Source organism: Lithobates pipiens, unplaced genomic scaffold (assembly GCF_037356315.1).
Source record: "Lithobates pipiens isolate NorthernLeopardFrog02 unplaced genomic scaffold, aLitPip1_a1.2 Scaffold_16, whole genome shotgun sequence".
Lineage (NCBI taxonomy): Eukaryota > Metazoa > Chordata > Amphibia > Anura > Ranidae > Lithobates > Lithobates pipiens.
This window is the reverse complement of record NW_027507748.1, coordinates 3,559,831-3,578,933: the sequence shown is the minus strand read 5'-3', so window position 1 is coordinate 3,578,933 and position 19,103 is coordinate 3,559,831. Positions and strand designations below refer to the sequence as shown.

Sequence of the window (19,103 nt, the reverse complement as noted above, 5' to 3'; positions counted from 1 at the left end):
GTGTGGCTCCTGTCCCCCAAACAAACCAGCGCAAGCACGGAATGGTATCATTTTGCCTGTGTACTTGCGTAGCCCCTGGAACGCCTACGGAGCACCGCTGGTTCTGAGGACAGAGCACTGGAAGAGGCCATGGAGGAAGAAGAAGAGGAGGGGGTGGAGGAGAGAGGTGTGTCACAACCAATAGTAGCATTTTGGAGGCGTGGTGGTGGAACAACCTCCAACACTACTGCACCTTGTCCTGCATCCTTCCCAGCTGCCAGAAGAGTGACCCAATGGGCCGCGAAAGACAGGTAACGTCCCTGTCCATGCCTGCTGGACCATGAGTCAGCGGTAATATGCACCTTACCGCTGACCACCCTGTCCAGCGAGGCAAGGACATTGCCTTCCACATGGCGGTAGAGAGACGGAATCGCCTTCCGTGAGAAAAAGTGGCGTTTGGGGACCTGCCACTGAGGAACCGCACATTGTACAAACTCACGGAAGGGGGCCGAGTCTACCAACTGAAGAGGCAGCAGTTGAAGTGCTAGCAATTTAGCCAAGCTAGCACTCAACTGCTGGGCATGTGGATGGCTGGGAGTGAACTTCTTTCGCTGGTCCAGCAGCTGGGGCAGGGACATTTGCCTGCTATAATCGGACGTGGGTGTACTGCTAGCAGAGTGCCCACAAGCACTTGGCTGTGACACACCTAATTCTACACCTTCATTCCTCTCAGAGCAGGTTTCAGAGAGGACTGAAGGTCTAGTGGGTTTGGAGATCCCAGCTGATGAGGAGCAAGGAGAGGTCCGCTTTGTTCTTTGGTGTGGGTCTTTGAGGTACGCTTGCCAACGAGCTGCATGGCAGGTCAACATATGTCTGGTCAAGCATGTGGTGGCCAAGCAGCTGATGTTTTGGCCACGCGAGATATGCTTGAGACATATGTTGCAAATAGCAGCGGTACGATCTGATGCACTCGTCTCAAAAAAGGCCCACACCAAAGAACTTTTAGAATAACGCGCAGAGGCAGCGCCCTGCACAGGCGGAGCTCTGCGGTGTGATTCAGTCGGTGTGCTGCCCCTAAGCTGGCCCCCAGAGGGCATCCTGCCTCGTTGGACATGTGCCTCCTCCTCCTCCTCCTCCTCTCTCCTACCAGGCACCCACGTGGAGTAAGTGCCCTCATCATCCCCTCCCTCTTCATCGCTGTAGCAAACCTGGCAGTATGCTGCAGCTTGTGGAACATGACTGCCAGATTGCTGTCCTTCTTATTTCAAATAATTTTTATTGGAACTTTATAGAAAAATATACAGATTACAGTCAATACAAGCTTTGACATTTAGTTACACATGGAGATACATATCCGCAACCATCAAATAGCGATTCATTATCAAAATAGTGTCATCTCCCGTGTACTGAACAGATACACGTAGAGGGCTTGGATGATATGTAGGGCCTACCCCCCCCGGGTGGACTCAGGCGAGCTCCCTTGGAGATCGCATCCCCCCGAGTGGGTACTCCCCCGCTTTGATTCATTCTGCTATGTATAAAGTGAAGCAGAAGAGCTTACTTTAGCAAAGTGTACTTTGAAAATTACTGATGCCTCACTAACCGACTGCAATTTATCATTAAACAATTTGACTGTAATTTAATAACAACTCAAAACTTGAAACTTGAAACATGGAAGTCAGTCTTGACAGAAGTAGCGTTACCTATTCCCTCATTCACTCCCAGTGAAGGCGGGCTGACCCTTGTTGCTGTATATCGAATACCACTGGTGCCATGGGGCCCATAACTCGTTTGTTTCCTCATACTTCCCCTGTATGGAAGAATGCAGAATTTCGTACTGGCTATGCGTGTGGACAGTAGTCATAACTTCCAAAAAGGATGGGGCTGCGGTATCTCGCCAGTGCCTAAGGATTATTAATCTGGTAGCCAACAGCACATGTGAAACTACTGTTCTATGTGTAGTAGGAAATTTGTCCAGGTCAAGCGAGAGTATTGCCGTCTCTGGATCCAGTTTCCCTTGCATTCCTGTAATGTTGTAGATAGCTCGCTCTATTTGTTTCTAAAGTAGGCCTATTTTAGGACAGTGCCAGAGGACATGGCTCAATGATCCATATCCCCCGCAACTTCTCCAGCACTCAGACGATGTGTGATACATTTTCGAGAGACGGCTCGGGGTTAAGTACCATCTAAGTGTAATTTTCTGTTGCATTTCTCGCAGATTGGTGCTTTTAGTGGACATGTGTGTCATTTTAAAAGCCCTCTCCCATTGCTCTATCAGGAAAACCTTTCCCAGTTCCATTTCCCATGCCTCCATATTTTGAGATTTCTCGCACAGGTCTTTCCCCTGAAGTCCCATGTATATTATGGAGATCCCCCTTGATTTATTTTGCTTATCTGTATAAAAGCGGTGTAAGTTAGAGGGAAGTAAAAACGTTAAGTTAGTGTCTTTCTTGAGGAGCTGTGATAGCTGTAAGTATCTGTAGTACTCCCGTTCCGGCAGGTTAAATTCCTGGGAAAGAGAGGAAAATGGGTTAATACGTGCGTCTACTATTATGTCTTCTAGGTGTTGGATACCTCGGTTTAACCATGTTTTCATGTTAATGTCCGGTATCAGGTATCTGATCGCCGATATGGGTAATTTTAGGGGTGAAAGAGTGCCCGACCCTCTACAATGTTTTTTAAAGTATAGCCAAGCCCTCAGGGCGGCCAAGATAGTAGATGACAATTTGACATCCAGAAAAGAATGTGAGTGTGCTGTAAGTAAGAAATCTCTCAACGTACCCGATGAAAGTTGTGTCTCTTCAATATCCGACCATAGTTTCCTCTGGTCGGGATTAGGGATAATCCAATGTCTAAGTTGGGCCAAGATTGCTGCAAAATAGTAGTCTTGGATATGGACGTGGTATGCTTGATCATCCTACCGAAGGCACACCTAGCCTTTTTCCCCTGCCACACAAACCTGTTCAATACAGATTGTATTGCGTGGAAATATGAGTTGGGTAATGGTATAGGTAGCGTTCGAAAGACATACAATATTTGAGGCAAAATCTGCATTTTAACCACTTTCAGACCGGACCATTTTGCTGGTAAATGACCAGAGGTCTTTTTACACTTTGGCACTGCGCTGCTTTAACTGGTAATTGCGCGGTCATGCAATGTTGTACCCAAACAAAATTTGCGTCCTTTTCTTCCCACAAATAGAGCTTTCTTTTGATGGTATTTGATTGCCTCTGCGATTTTTATTTTTTGCGATATAAACGTAAAAAGACCGCAAATTTTGAAAAAAAATGATATTTTCTACTTTTTGTTATTAGAAAAATCCAATAAACTCAATTTTAGTCATACATTTAGGCCAAAATGTATTCAGCCACATGTCTTTGGTAAAAAAAAAGTCAATAATTGTATATTTATTGGTTTGCGCAAAAGTTGTCACATCTACAAACTAAGGTACGTTTTCTGGAATTTACGCAGCTTTTAGTTTACGACTGCCTATCTCATTTCTTGAGGTGCTAAAATGGCAGGGCAGTACAAAACCCCCCCAAATGACCCCATTTTGGAAAGTAGACCCCCTAAGGAAATTGATAAGAGGCATGTTGAGCCCATTGAATATTTTATTTTTTTGCCTCAAGCGATTGAATAATGACAAAAAAAAAAAAAATTATTTTTTTTTTTTTTACACAAAGTTGTCACTAAATGATATATTGCTCACACATGCTATGGGCATATGTGAAATGACACCCCAAAATAAATTCTGCTGCTTCTCCTGAGTACAGGGATACCACATATGTGGGACTTTTTGGGAGCCTAGCCGCGTACGGGGCCCCGAAAACCAAGCACCGCCTTCAGGCTTTCTAAGGGCGTAAATTTTTGAGTTCACTTCTCACTACCTATTACAGTTTTGAAGGCCATAAAATGCCAAGATGGCACAAAACCCCCACAAATGACCCCATTTTAGAAAGTAGACACCCCAAGCTATTTGCTGAGAGGCATGTTGAGTCCATGGAATATTTTATATTTTGCCACAAGTTGCGGGAAAATTACAAACTTTTTTTTTTTTTCAGGCTTTCTAAGGGCGTTACAGTTTTGAAGGCCATAAAATGCCAAGATGGCACAAACCCCCCCCAAATGACCCCATTTTGGAAAGTAGACACCCCTAAATTTAGGGGTACACTAGTGAGACTAGGTAATAAATGGCGGGTGCCCTGAAACTATAAAAAAATAACTAACCAACCAGCGTCACCTGTAACAGTTATATGGTGATCACTGGTGAAAGGGTTAACTAGGGGGCAATCAGGGGGCTTTATGCGGTAGTATATGGGGGTCCCTGGCGCTATAAAAAGCTGCGGCGAACCTAAATACCTACCTGCCTAACTAGCGTCACCTGTGACACTAATACAGCGATCAGAAAAACGATCGCTTATTAGGCTGGGTTCACACTGGAGCGATGCGGGAACGCCACGAATGCGCGGCGGGTTCCCGCATCACATGCCTCCCGGCGGCAGTTCACACTGCCCTATGCGAACTGCTGGGAGTGTCAGTGAAATGTTACTGACACCCCCAGATCAGTTCGCATATCGCAGTGCGATCTGCAAACTCGGATCGCATGGTGTGAACACCCATGCGATCCGATTCTGCTGCGGGCCAAAAAAAGGGTCCCGTGCGAATTTGCGGCGGGTGCGGCGGGTGCGGCGGGTGTGGCGGGTGCGGCGAATGGCTGAACTCGAATCGCACAGAGATCGGATGTGATTTGCACTGCAGTGCGGTGCGAATCACATCCGTTCTCATAAACCGCTGCAATGTGAACCCAGCCTTAGTGACACTGGCGACGGGGGGTGATCACGGGGTTAAACCTTTATTGGGGGGGTTAGGGGGGTACCTTAGAACTAAAGGGGGCTAACCCTAACTGCCCTAACAGTTATTAGTCACAAATGACACCCGCCGGGTGATCAGGGGGTTAAACCTTTATTAGGTAATAAATGGCGGGTGCCCTGAAACTATAAAAAAATAACTAACCAACCAGCGTCACCTGTAACAGTTATATGGTGATCACAGGTGAAAGGGTTAACTAGGGGGCAATCAGGGGGCTTTATGCGGTAGTATATGGGGGTCCCTGGCGCTATAAAAAGCTGCGGCGAACCTAAATACCTACCTGCCTAACTAGCGTCACCTGTGACACTAATACGGCGATCAGAAAAATGATCGCTTATTAGGCTGGGTTCACACTGGAGCGATGCGGAAACGCCGCGAATCCGCGGCGGGTTCCCGCATCGCATGCCTCCCGGCGGCAGTTCACACTGCCCTATGCGAACTGCTGGGAGTGTCAGTGAAATGTTACTGACACCCCCAGATCAGTTCGCATATCGCAGTGCGATCTGCAAACTCGGATCGCATGGTGTGAACACCCATGCGATCCGATTCTGCTGCGGGCCAAAAAAAGGGTCCCGTGCAAATTTGCGGCGGGTGCGGCGGGTGTGGCGGGTGCGGCGAATGGCTGAACTCGAATCGCACAGAGATCGGATGTGATTTGCACTGCAGTGCGGTGCGAATCACATTCGTTCTCATAAACCGCTGCAATGTGAACCCAGCCTTAGTGACACTGGCGACGGGGGGTGATCACGGGGTTAAACCTTTATTGGGGGGGTTAGGGGGGTACATTAGAACTAAAGGGAGCTAACTCTAACTGCCCTAACAGTTATTACAGTCACAAATGACACCAATGCAAAAAAAAAAAAAAAAAATGACATTGGTGTCACTGTGACTGGGGGGCAGGGGTAATTGGGGGGGTGATCGGGGGGTAAAGGGGGGGTGTGAGTGTGCCTGGCATGTTCTACTGTGTGTGTAGAGTGTTGGTGCAACTCACCGATCCGCTCTCCTCCGTGTCGGAACGAAAAATACCGACACGGAGGAGAGAATACATCACTTCCTCTCCTGTGTTTACATTACAGGAGAGGAAGTGATGTCACGGGGGATTTCTATTCGTCGGGAGCGATCGCGAGGGGGTGGCCATGAATGAATGGCCGCCCCCTCATCCCGGATCGCTCTCGAAGGAATGCCGACCGCCGCAGGCACCGGGGGGGGGCCCGATCGGGCCCCCCACCCGCGGGCAGGCAGGGACTTATATATACGCCCATATGCCTGCCCGTGCCATTCTGCCGATGTATATCGTCGTGCGGCGGTCGGCAAGTGGTTAAAAGCCGCCAATTTTCCCAACCACGACAGTTCTGTCATGGATATGGCTTTCAGTTTCCCCTCCAGTTTATTTAGCATTGGAATGTAGTTGGCTGCTACAAGATCATCCGTTTTGGAAGTGAGAGTTATACCTAAATACTTAATCCCTTCCTGGCACCATATATACGGGAACCTCTGTTCCAGTTTGCTCTTGGAGTGGTTCGGGACTCCTAAGTTAAGTATGTAAGATTTGCTTGCATTGATTTTGTAGTATGATATGTCGTTAAAGTCTTGTAGGGCTTGGTGAACCGATTCTAAAGAGTCTTCAATATCAGTGAGCATCAGAATAATATCGTCTACAAACAAGCTGATGGTGTGCTCCCTCCCCCCAATGCTTACGCCATGAATATGTGGATGCGATCTCAAATAGATAGCGAGAGGTTCCATCAATAGATTAAAGATCAGGGGTGACAGAGGGCACCCCTGCCTTGTCCCATTTGTAATCTGAAACGGCTTAGATAGAGCTCCTGCCACAAGTACCTGAGCTGACGGCTTGGAGTATAGGGCCATTATGGCGGAGTAGATTGTACCGCTAAAACCAAACCCCTGCAGCACCTGAGACAAAAACTGCCAATGTATTCTATTGAACGCCTTCTCTGCATCCAAGGCTAGGAGCAGAGAAGGCGTTCCACTCTTATTAACTGCATGAATCACATTGATCAGGTGCCTAGTAGCATCGGAGGACTGCCTCCCTTTAGTAAATCCCGATTGATCCACGTCGATCAACTCAGGCAGGATATGCATTAATCTTGTGGCCATAAGCTTAGCATAGATTTTAACATCATTATTCAACAACGATATTGGACGAAAATTCTGCGGTGAGTCCGGGCTTTTACCTGGTTTTGGCAATGCAACTATAGTGGCTTTCAACATTTCCTGAGGGAACGAGGAGGAGGCAGCAGCAGAACCAAACACTTCCACCATATGTGGGATTAATATATCTTGAAAGGATTTATAGTATTCCCCAGGGAAACCATCTGGGCCCGGGGACTTGTTTAAAGGTAGCTCCTTTATTAACTGGCCAATTTCCCCGCCTGTGATGGGGCTGTTTAGCATGTGTAGGTGGTCCTCTGTAAGCTTGGGGAGGCTAAGTGTTCGTAGGAAGTCGGTTATAGCGGCAGTAGACGGTTGCGTTATAGTAGAATCGTCTTTGAGGTTATATAAGGAGCCATAATAGCTACTGAACGCATCTGCTATGTCTTGTGGGTGTTGTAGTTTAGCCTGTGTCTCATGATGTATTACATGTTGAATGTGGGTCTTGTGTCTGTATCCCTTTAGTTTATTAGCTAGCAGTTTCCCCGCTCTGTTACCACTAGTGTAGTAAGTCAATTTCATTTTCCTGGAGGCTTTCTCAAAGTCCTCCAGAAGGCTTATTCTCAATTCTGTTCTTAGCAGCGTGAGATGGTCTGTCAAGGCTTGGGTCGTGTGCCGCATGTTTTGGGTCTCTAGAGATTTTATTGTTTCAATAATAGTCGAGGTCCGCTGCTGCCTCTCCCTCTTAGCCCTGGCCCCTTGCTGGATCAGTACTTCCCTGGCGAACGCCTTGTGGGCATTCCAGAGAATAAAAGGATCTGATACTGAGCCTAGATTAGTATTAAAGAATTCAGATAATCTTTCCTGAACATATTCTTTGGTCGGACCATGGCGGAGGAGTCGGGGATTTGCTCTCCAAATAAAAGCGTTTTTCCTGTTCATAGGGTTCCCCACTTGCAACTCCACCGGAGCATGGTCCGACCAAGTTATGTCGTGAATCTGCACTGATTTACATTGAAACAGTAATTGCTTGTCAATCAAAAACAAATCGATCCTGCTATATGTTTTGTGACTATGGGAAAAGAATGAAAAGTCCCTGGCGTTGGCATTCAAGCATCTCCATGCATCAAAGAGGGAATGCTTGCGCAAAAATGGGAGGAGAGAAGGTTGAGGCCTTTTGGGGTGTGATGTAGAGTCTAGCTTGTGGTCTGGAGCCATATTAAAGTCCCTGCAGATCAGCAAGGAGCCTTGAAGTACTTGATGAATTTTCTTCATCATTTTGTTCAAAAATTTGGATTGACCTGCATTAGGGGCATAGATATTCGCCAGCGTGAAAAGGGAAGAGTTAATTTCACAGACCATAATTAAAAATCTGCCCTGAGGATCCTCTTCAATTTTGTGTAGTTTAAATGCAACAGTGTCTCTGACCGCCACCATCACCCCTCTCTTCTTTTGGTCCGCACTGGCGGAGAAGGCATGGGGAAACTTGGGATGGGTGCATTTTGGAGGTGCAGTGCTCTGAAAGTGAGTCTCTTGCACGCACAAGATGTCACAGTTCCTTTGGAGGGCCTCTTTCCAAACAGACCTGCGTTTGGCGGGGTGATTAAGGCCTTTGGCGTTGATTGATAGAAATTTAACCGCCATAGAAGGTGTACATGGAGAGAGTGCCTACCAAGTGGGAGTGTCGCTCACTTACGATTGCAACGTTCCACCAACGTGGGCTTCGCAGGAGTTTCTCAGGCCGATGCTCTAAGGGATTTGGTTGGCATAGTAAGGAAGCTTGCATCGCATCTGGGAGGGAAGAGACGACTGACCATCCAGAGAGAAAAATATTGTGTGAGTCAACATTAAACTGAGTGGACAAGTGCCACCAACCGTGTAAACAAAAAACCTGGAGTAATAAAAAGGTCAAACACAACAAAAGTGTGAAAAAGTGTGACATGATGCCACTCAAGTAGTAACTTGGGGGGAAAGTTGTATCCAACTTTACGGAGTGATACAATGCCTCCTGAGCGGGTGAGGAGTGTAGGATCCCTATTCCCAATCAAGTATGCTTGCGGGCGTTTTTGTGGTTGACAGTGCGCCATTCTGTATCCTGCTCATCACAGGGGCTGCCATGTCGGAGAGGCTTCTGGGTTTCTGCAATGATCCCCCACGAACTCAACAGGGCCATGCCCTTGGGGATGGAGTCCATTACATATTCCTTGCCATCTTTGTGACTATCAATTTTGTGGGGAAACCCCATCTGTAGCTTATCTTGTGATTCCTGAGTGTTTTCGTTAAAGTTACCATGTTTCTGCGTTTTTGCAGCGTGTAGTGAGAGAGATCCGCATAAAATTGCAGATGAGAGTATTCGTGAGGAATCTTGTCCTTCTGCCTAGTGGCTGACATGAGTCTTTCCTTCATGTGGAAAAAATGTAGGCGGAGGATGACATCTCTGGGAATGTTTTCAGATAGATAGCTGGGTTTCAGGAGTCTATGGATTCTATCCACTGTGAAGTCAAGCTCCTTCAGGTCTGGCAGAATGGCCGTGAAAAGCTGTACTGCATATTCCCTTAACTCCTGCTGTTGGACCGACTCGGGGACCCCTCTGATCTTCACGTTATTCCTCCTAGACCTATCTTCAATGTCCGCCATTTTAGCTCTGATATCTTCTATCTCATCATCTTTCGCTTCATTAGCATCAACCAGCTCATTAATAGTTGTAGCATATTCCCCCATTCTGTGTTCAATATGGGTCACTTTGGCAGTTACAGACTGAAGATCTTTCCCAAATTTGTGCATGCATGCTACCATATCTGAGTGCAGTGAGCCCCTTAAGGATACTAGCACCTCCTTCAGCATAGTGTCCATGACTGGCTGGCCGTTAGTGGGAAATGTGTCTATGGAGTCTAGCAACTCCCTAGTGTCATCACCTGAGTCTAAGAGGGAGCTCACCTCATGGTTGCCATCCGCGTCATCCGGCTTGAATCGCTCCTTCTCCGGGCTCCCTGAGGATGGTGTGGCAGGTGGGGACTTTGGATCGCCCAGAGGGCTGCTCCTTTTATGCTTCCCATGCTGCGTTCCGCGGCTGGAGGCTGCGGTGGACGGCGTGGATGTATGGCCGGCGCCATCTTGCTTCCCTTCATAGGAGAAGTACTCCGTGAGCCTCGCTGGCCCTCCCGGCCTGCGTTTCTTCCCCGGCATGTCAGCGGAGTGATCACTGACTGTCGGGGGTCTGGATCGCCACTGTGGTTGCCCCATTGAGCGATTGGGATGGGTGCTTTTAGCCGCTTCTTCCCCGCTGAGTCAGGAGCTCCTTTACTGCACGTCCATCTTGGACTCCGGCTAGCTCCGCCCCCGATTGCTGTCCTTCTTGAGCATCCCCTCTCTCTGCATTCACGCTACTGCCTTCCTCTAGCTGAGTGTCATCATCAGAGCCTACAAAACACTGGGCATCCTCCTGCAGCATGTACCCAACACTGTGCTCAAAGAGTTCAGGAGACTCCTCAGGAGGACGTGGTGGGTCTAGGGAAGGAGTCACTGATGATACCATTGAGAGGAGGGAAGACGATGCGTTGGCAGCTGCTTTGCTAGTACCCTGAGACTGGGTGAGAGAGGATGAGGAGGATGAAGAGGGCTTGGTCATCCACTCTACCAAGTCGTTGGCATGTTGTGGTTCAACATGTCCAGCTGCCGAAAAGAAGGACAAGCGTGTCCCATGGCCACGTGCTGATGACAATGCACCACGTCCACGACCAGCACTGTTGTCTCTAGACACAGAGCCTGCTTGCCCTCTTTTATCGGCTTGTGCCTGTCTGCCTCTCCTTGTTGGCCTTCCAGACATGGTAATGGCCTGAAGGGAGATGGGAAAACCAGCAATTGGGTAGTGTATATTGTGCTAGAGGCACACAACACCCACTAACTCCTGCAGATGGCAGATGGCTCAATTAGAGAAGAGCTATATAGGTGGATAATGGTGTATGCTGTGGTCAGGGCACGCAGACAACACCCACAATCTCCTACAACTGACTGAAAGCTCTATTACAGAAGAGCAATATAGCTAGCTATATAGGTGGATATAATGGTGTATACTGCGGTCAGGGCACGCAGACAAAACCCACATACTCCTGCAGATTGCTAAAAGCTCAATTACAGAAGAGCAAGACTGCTAAATCGTCCGATAACGAACAGTGTATACTGTGTTGAAGGTACTTAGAGAACACCCACTAACTCCTACAGACGCCAACACACTACACAAGGCCGCCGCGCTGGCGGCCTTATATAGTGTGGGGCGTGTAATACACAGTCTGAGCTATGATTGGCCACAGGCATCCTGCCTGTGGCCAATCATGCCTCTCCTCGCTGCCGGCGCTATAATTGGCCAAGCATTGCGGGTCACAGTGCATGCTTGGCCAATTATGAGCCAGCAATGCACTGCGATGGCGCAGTGCATTGTGGGCCATGAGCGCCACACGAATGTGGCGCGAACAGCCCATAACGTTCGGTATTTGCTGAACGTGTGAACAGCCGATGTTCGAGTCGAACGTATGTTCGACTTGAACATCAAGCTCATCCCTAATCAGCAGTGAGCATTCTGGTGTTTGCTAGGTAATCCAAGAGGAAGCCCCCTCTGACCTCACCTGCTCAAGTGAGCTTCCTGAAAGGAATACATGTGGAGGTGGTGAACTAAAAGACCCAGCGAGCCAAATCACTGTCTGAACACACAAAACATGGAAGGAGAGAGTGCCAACACCTGCTAACAAAGGTATATACAGTCATTTATACTGCCAGTGACCTTTGCCAGTTATACACAGCCATTTATACTGCACCTTTTTATCCCAGCACCAAGGGAACCCACACTCCTCAGGAGATTTACTGCCTCTATGGGGGGGGGTCTTCTGATAAGGGAGAGGCTGAACCCGAACAGGATGGATGGTGAAAAAAAATAAAAATAAATACAAAATAAATAAATAAACTTTAAAAGGTGTCCCGGAGGACGAAAAAAGAACACTGGTGTGGGCAGACAGCCGCCCATTATGGGCTAGGAAAAAGGTGGTCCTGGAGGGGTCAGAGGGGGCAGAGCTGACCCATAGTAGGTTGACATGGGGAGGTCCAGGAAATCACATTATGGGAAGAGGAGTGTAGTTGAAAAAAAAGAAAAGCAGAAATGAATGAAGTATACATAGCTCCCAACTGTCCCTGATTTGGAGGGAGTGTCCCTCTGTCCCCCTCATTTGTCCCTCATTTTGGTCTAATCTGTATAATGGTATATAAAATGTATTATTTAAAAACGTGTTTCCCAGAGCTAAAACTTTCATCCAAATTCTGAATTGCTGCATTTGTAAATTCCAAATGCCAATATAAAGGAATAGTAGTGGTAAAAAAAAAAACACTTGTGGGTTTAACTAATCATTTTTTTTGTATAATTCTCCTTTAAGGGGGTGTGTCCTATGGCCACATACTTTTGCTAATACAATATCTAAAAGAAAAGTTGGGACTTTATATGAAGCTCAGCTAAGAATGTAAAAATAGAAACCACATGATTAAGGGTGCCAAAAAGCATATACATTAAATTAAAAAAAAATCAATAATAAATAAAATAATAAAATTCATAAATCTTTAATAATTTGTTATACATGATAATAACACAATTGATAACCAATCTATAAGTAGAAGAATATTGATACATGATAGTACAATTATACTAGTTTATACTAGTTCATGAACAGCATGATTAGGTTAATAACATAATTCAAAACCAGTCTATAAATAGTAAAATCCTGGTTGCACGGTAAAGCGATTATGCTGATTCATAAACACAACCATAGCAATAATAATCAATTGATAAACATTAGCAAAAAATAAGTTGATATCACTTATTGCGGCATCTCAAGATTACTTGATTAATACATGTAGCATAAGGCTAGGGCTCTACACGTTTCTTGGGGGAGTCCCATTTATCAGGAGCACTCGCATCATCTATAATAATAAAATAATATAAAGGGTTAACAGGGTGAACAATCACTGGACACCGAGGAAAACAAAAGCAAAAGTACAAGTGTATACATAACGTATACCACTCTTACCAGAGAATACAGGCTAGTAATAAGATAATAGTATTAGAGGTTGCGGACGCCATGGGGAAGTCACACCTCCCACGGGAGCTGAGGCAACATAAACACAGCCACATCAAGGCCCGGGGATGCAGCATGTGGAGCGATAGTGACATTGTGATTCACAGTTGGTAATAAGATAAGAGAATAAATGATGCTGTATGTGTACCAGTCCCATAACATGTACTGTTAGAAATAATAAAAAGTAAAAAAATAAATAAAAATGAAATGTAAAAGTGTGATTGTGTTCAGTGCAAAAAAAGGGCCGTTCTTGGGCAGAACCTGCCCAAGCCAAGTGAGGGCTATAGTGTGACAGCCCAAACGAATGTGAGGAGAAATAAAAAATGAATGAAAAAATAAGAATGTATATTTACCTTAGATCTCGAAAGGAGATCATGGGAGCCGGTGTGTGTGTATCTCAAAATCAAAGTGAGTTGTGTGCTCCACCAGCATGCAGTCCCAATCAGAGGCGGCTCTCTAATTAGGCAAATTAGGCAGCAGCCTAAGGCCCCGTGCTCCTAGGGGCCTCGCGGGCGCCACCTAATTTGCATAAGTTGTGTGTGGAAATGGGAGGGAATGTCCCTGGTCGGTGTGTCCGAACCGTCTTTAACATGGGGGAACACGGTGTCTGCAACTACTTTTCCCAGCCGTGGGTGGGTGGGCGGACTGACCACTTGAGAACTGCTCGATGTCTAGGGTCAGTGGGTGGCTGTATGTATTTCCCTCCTCCGGCTCCTCTCCCTTCTGCTGCGCTCTGCTAATCTCCTGCATGCACGGCTGAGTAGCTCCCTGCTCTCTACTCTCCTGGATGGCTCGACCTACAATGGAGGACTTACCACAGCTGCCGCGTCATCGAGGAGCCAGTCTGTCACAGCCTTAAGGTACTACCTGACACTGACAGGCTGAAAGCATCCCGTGATGTCACCTCCTGACCGAGTGCACCCAGAAAATCAAGGCTGCCAGCCGCCCGTGACCTCGCAGCCCTGAGTGACATGATGCATGCCATCTGACATATGATGTCACCTACTGACCCCCTGCCATAATCATAATCCGATTTCTCCTCATCATCCCCCCTGTTCCTGGTATCCCACTTCCCTATCTCCTGTCATCATACTTCCTATCATCCCCCCGTCATCATTTCTATCCTCACCATAATCCCCCTGAGCCTGGCATCCTACTACCCCACCCCATGTCATTCTCATCCCCCTGCACCCCACTGCCAGCTGCCTACCACCCCACCCCGTCATTCCCCCCGCACCCCACTGCCACCTGCCTATCACCCCACCCCATTATCTTCCTTCTCCCTGCACCCCACTGCCAGCTTCCTACCACCTCACCCCCTCATCTTCATCCCCCTGTACCCCATTGCCAGCTTCCTACAACCCCACCCCATCATCTTCATCCTCACTGCCAGCTTCCTACCACCACAACCCATCATCTTCCTCCTCACTGCCAGCTTCCTACCACCCCACCCATCATCTTTATCCTCACTGCCGGGTTCCTACCACCACACCCCGTCATCTTCATCCTCCCTGCACCCCACTGCCGGCTTCCTATCACCACACCCCGTCATCTTCATCCTCCCTGCACCTCACTGCCAGCTTCCTACCACCCCACCCCCATCAACTTCAAATCAAGACAGGAGGTTGGGACTTTAAATGAGGTGGTTGATTCGTGTAGATTATATCAATTTTTTTATATTGTTAGAATACAAAGTATATAAGTACATAACAATGATACAATTCAGGTAAGAGAGCCAATGAGTAAATATTAACACATCTGTGCATGTGCACAGCAATGATAACGTCGTATTTACAGTTATATACATAATTGGCACATAACAGCAATAAAATGGTAAAGCGTGTTTAAAACAATCACAAGGTTGATTCACATAGCAATTGGCAGCCTTGGTGGTACAAAAAATATGACATGTCCAAATGTATATCCTAGTAGGGCAAATAACTATATCCTTAAAGCCCAACGCGTTTCTGTGTAAAGACACTTCTTCAGGGGAGAGTATTATAAGGTATCTGTAAAAACATGTAATGTGAAAGTTAGTCCTCATGTTGAAGTAAATACAACAGGACAAACCATGGTTATTGGCCCTAAGTACTTACGTGCCAACAGATAGCGACAGTAAGCACCATGAACAGAACAAGGACCACAAGAGTAGTCCGTCCCGGGAGCTGAGGTGGCAGTATACCTCATGTCCATAGGGGCACACAAACAGGCCCCCCAGATGAGCGCAGGTACCTTTTCTCCAGAGTGTGTCCAAAATGCACAAAAAAGTTTATGTGCATGTTTGTTTTTTGTGATATTGGGGTGGACAGGAAAATTGCTAGGGGTCTATCGCTTGAATTATTTTTCACATTATGGAAGTTAGTAGGGCGTCATGTCTAAGATTTGCCTAAGGCCTCACAAAGCCTAGAGCCGCCTCTGGTCCCAATGGCCAAGGATAACCGCAGTATGCCGCCAACGCCACACTGCGTTATGAAACAGAGGGAAGGAAGGCGGAGCCACCACCCGGGCACACAGTGTCACTCAACAGTTGGCGCTCAAAGTCCTCCCTCGGGTCAAAACCTGATAGACAAACAAGCACAACAGCGCGCGGCGCCATGACAACGCCGCACGTGGACGCCCGGCATCATGTGACGCAACGCACTCGGTGAACGGGCGTGGCGTTGATGTGTGGGTGGCACCGCCCACCACCCCAACCAAAGGGGGGAGGCAGAGGGAGGGGCCATACCAAACATCGCAGCTCCTGAGGATGCAGAACCCAGGAGTCCACAAAACACAAAACTAATAGCAAAAAATCCAAAATGTCCAGCAAAAGTCTCCCTGCAATAGTGAAACCTCAATATAGTTAATACAATTAATAGACTGTATGCTACCTTAGCTAATGTGCTTCCATCCCTGAATCATGTCATCAAATAAGGGGGGGAAAGAGGGATTTGGGACTTTGTATGAGGCAATGAATGGATACGTTCATCTGCCTCCATCCCTAATGTATATACAATATCTAAAAGAAAAGTTGGGACTTTATATGAAGCACAGCTAAGAATGTAAAAATATAAACCACATGATTAAGGATGCGGGAAGTTGGGAAGTTGCTCCTTCACTTTCTTTTGCTAACCAAAGCCCTCCCCTTCCTGTAAAATTATAAATTATTCTCCTCCCCGCTCAAAGCCTGCCCCCTACAACTACGGACCTATCCTGTGCCCTTAACTAGGTCCTAACAAGCCCCTTTTAACCCCTGTCATGCAGGCCCTACGTCTAGTGCATTCTTTCTTTTCACTCCGGTCCTTTCTAAAGGAAAGGGAAAGGTCACACGTCACTCACCTGGACAAGCGTCTTGTGTCTGATTGGTGGATCTCTCACTTATGTTGTTCTTTGCTGAACATCTGATATTCCAGGAATCGGGTGGTGACACAGGAGGCACAGTGACACGGACTGTCCGCTCTGAGCTGGTGACATTATATACCTCCAATCCTCCACTCACAGTCAGGTAGATGGAGGGGTCAGTCCCGTTCTCCACCCAGCAGGAGATCTCAGCGCTGTCATTCTGGAGACACCTCACATCCAGGACTGGATCTGATACCGGAACTAAGAGACACAGAGATGGGGAGATCTGTAACATTGTACTATAATGAAATATGATTTCCCCTGTAATACCCCATCCACCCCAATCCATTACAGTCATAAAAAGTCACAGAATTCCTGAAATATCTTTGCTGCAGAAACTTTTATTGCAAGATACTAAAGGGGCCAATTGTGTAATCGGGATTCCTAGGCTTTGATTGATCTCTAAAGGAGTAGACCAGCAGCCAATAAAAATCTACTCCTTCCTGGAGGGCGTGGCCAGCCATGGAGCAAGATGGCTGCTTAACCACCCAGCTCTGCTCAGCTCCCTGACAAACAGCTGCTCCCAGGACTTACCAGCAGCAGCTCCCTCTCCCTGATGCACCGGAGGGGAGCCCTCATCCTCAGCGACTGGATGGTATGTCCAAGAAGAAATACCTCAGCCTCCACAAGCTGCGCCACCTCACTGACTATTTCCCATAGCCGGCCATGCAATCATCCAAAGATTGCGCAGGTGAGGCACCTTGTGATCCCTCATAGGACAAAGGCGTCATGCAGGGACCTGCAGACAACTCGGAGCCCATGAAAAATCTCACATCAGAGCCTACCTCTCCCCAGCAATCACCTTCAGATAGGGGTGAGCAGGCTGCACTGTCCCCAGCACTTTCCCCTGCTAAGGAACCACTGCTTAAGAAGCAGCACTGGGATGTCCAGACACACACAAACCCGGAGGAAATCCCTCAGACTGCCTAGCAGCCCTCCCTGCGAGTGACCAGCCAGCATCTGAGCACACACTAAAGCTCATTCTGCTTTCTTTGCAAAGAGACTTTCATAATGAACTGTGCTCCTCTATATCTACCTTAGAAAAAGAAATGATCGGGTAGAGGAATGCACGACCGATCTGGAAAAAGTGGTGACAGAACATACCCCAGTTTATAACAAAATGGCGGATGCCTATGACTATCATACTGAAGAAATCAGATTCCTCCAAGTGATAGTGGCTGATTTAGAGGATCGCTCCACGAGGAATAATATCACATTTAGGCTGGGTTCACACCGCTGCGGGGGGAGAACCGGATGTGATTCGCACAGCAAATCACATCCGATCTCCGTAGCACTGCGAGTTCAGCCATACAGATAGTATGGCTGAACTCGCAGCTGTCCCGCAGCAAACTCGCACAGGACCCTTTTTTGGGTCCGCAACGGAATCGGATCGCATGGGGGTTCACACCATGCGATCCGATTCCTGTGCGAGTCGGCAGATCGCACTGCGATATGCCGACGGATCTGGGGGTGTCATTAACATAACATTGACACCCCCAGCCGTCCGCATAGGGCAGTGTGAACTGCCGGCGGGAGGTGAGCGATGCGGGAAAACGCCACGGATTCGCGGCGTTCCCGCATCGCAATAGTGTGAACCTAGCCTAAAGGGCATACCGGAAACTGTTAAACCTCCAGAACTAATTATTTAACTACATCAGCTATTCCTTCTGCTCTTCGCTCCCTCCGCATGCTAAACAGACAGCCAAGGGTGCAGGGAGCACCCTTATAGTTCCTGCCACTGGCTCCCTGTCCCCACCACGGAACTTTATAGGAGAGTATAGTATACTTGTAGTTTGTTTGTCTTTACCTTGATCAATATTGGTTTTGGCAATACTGTAAAAATATATCTTCATAATAAAATTCTCCTTTGTTGGTGTCCTCCTTATTACCCATTGGAGAGATTTCCCCTAATTTTCTATCATGGTGACCACACAGGAAGTGAAAGGAAATCCTCCCAATATGGAGCAAGACAGCAATAAAAAACTCTACTTATCTCTGTTATAATAGTTTATAAAAAGTCTTAGCTGGAATTGGGCTTCATCTACAAATGTCCTGGTAGATTTATTGGGGGAAAATAGAAGGTCTCACAATTATAAATTGTGAGATTATGAAGCAGCTCATTCTGGTGTCCTCCTCACATTATATACTTGTATGACCTCTTCTACTGAATGTTGGGTCTCTGTTTAGGTTTTTTTTTATCTCTATCCCTCTGCATAAAAACTGTATTTTATATTAGGACTTGTTCTGTGGTGTGGTCAGTGGTGAAGGGTTGGTTGCCAGTGTTCAGGGTTCCTCCTAGGTAGGGGTGACACAAGTCCAAAACCACTCAAGCTATCCTGCCTGAAAGCTATCAAAGCTGACAACAAATCATAGGTGTTGGAGACATTGCCCACCCCACAACTGCATGTATGCAATGTATGCTGGTACGCAAGTCCAAGACGGATCAGTTGGGAAAAGGGATCAAGGTAATTTTGGGGAGTGTGCCTGGCCTGGCAGTATGCCCGGTCAAGGTTATACGGGAGTGGTCGGTTTTACGGCCTCCTGGTAGTGGTCCTTTGTTGATTCATGAAACTGGTTTGTCGTTGTCACAATATCAGTTTGTGGTGATCTTCAAGAAGTGCTTGGAAGTGGGGGTTATCAGTTGGT

General features: G+C 47.2%; 1 protein-coding gene across 3 annotated transcripts in view; it reads right to left on the bottom strand.

The window, feature by feature from the left end:
- Positions 1-12,545: 12,545 nt before the first annotated feature.
- The window catches only part of LOC143981548 (cell adhesion molecule CEACAM1-like), a 93,050-nt gene continuing 86,492 nt past the window's right edge, over positions 12,546-19,103 (bottom strand). For all 3 annotated transcript variants that reach the window (XM_077479491.1, XM_077479489.1, XM_077479490.1), the window contains 2 exons: positions 16,395-16,658; positions 12,546-12,921 (listed from right to left, as the gene is read on the bottom strand). In XM_077479491.1, coding sequence (XP_077335617.1) covers positions 12,866-12,921; positions 16,395-16,658 — 320 coding nt within the window. In that variant the 3' untranslated portion in view covers positions 12,546-12,865. The remainder of the gene's footprint in view (positions 12,922-16,394; positions 16,659-19,103) is intronic.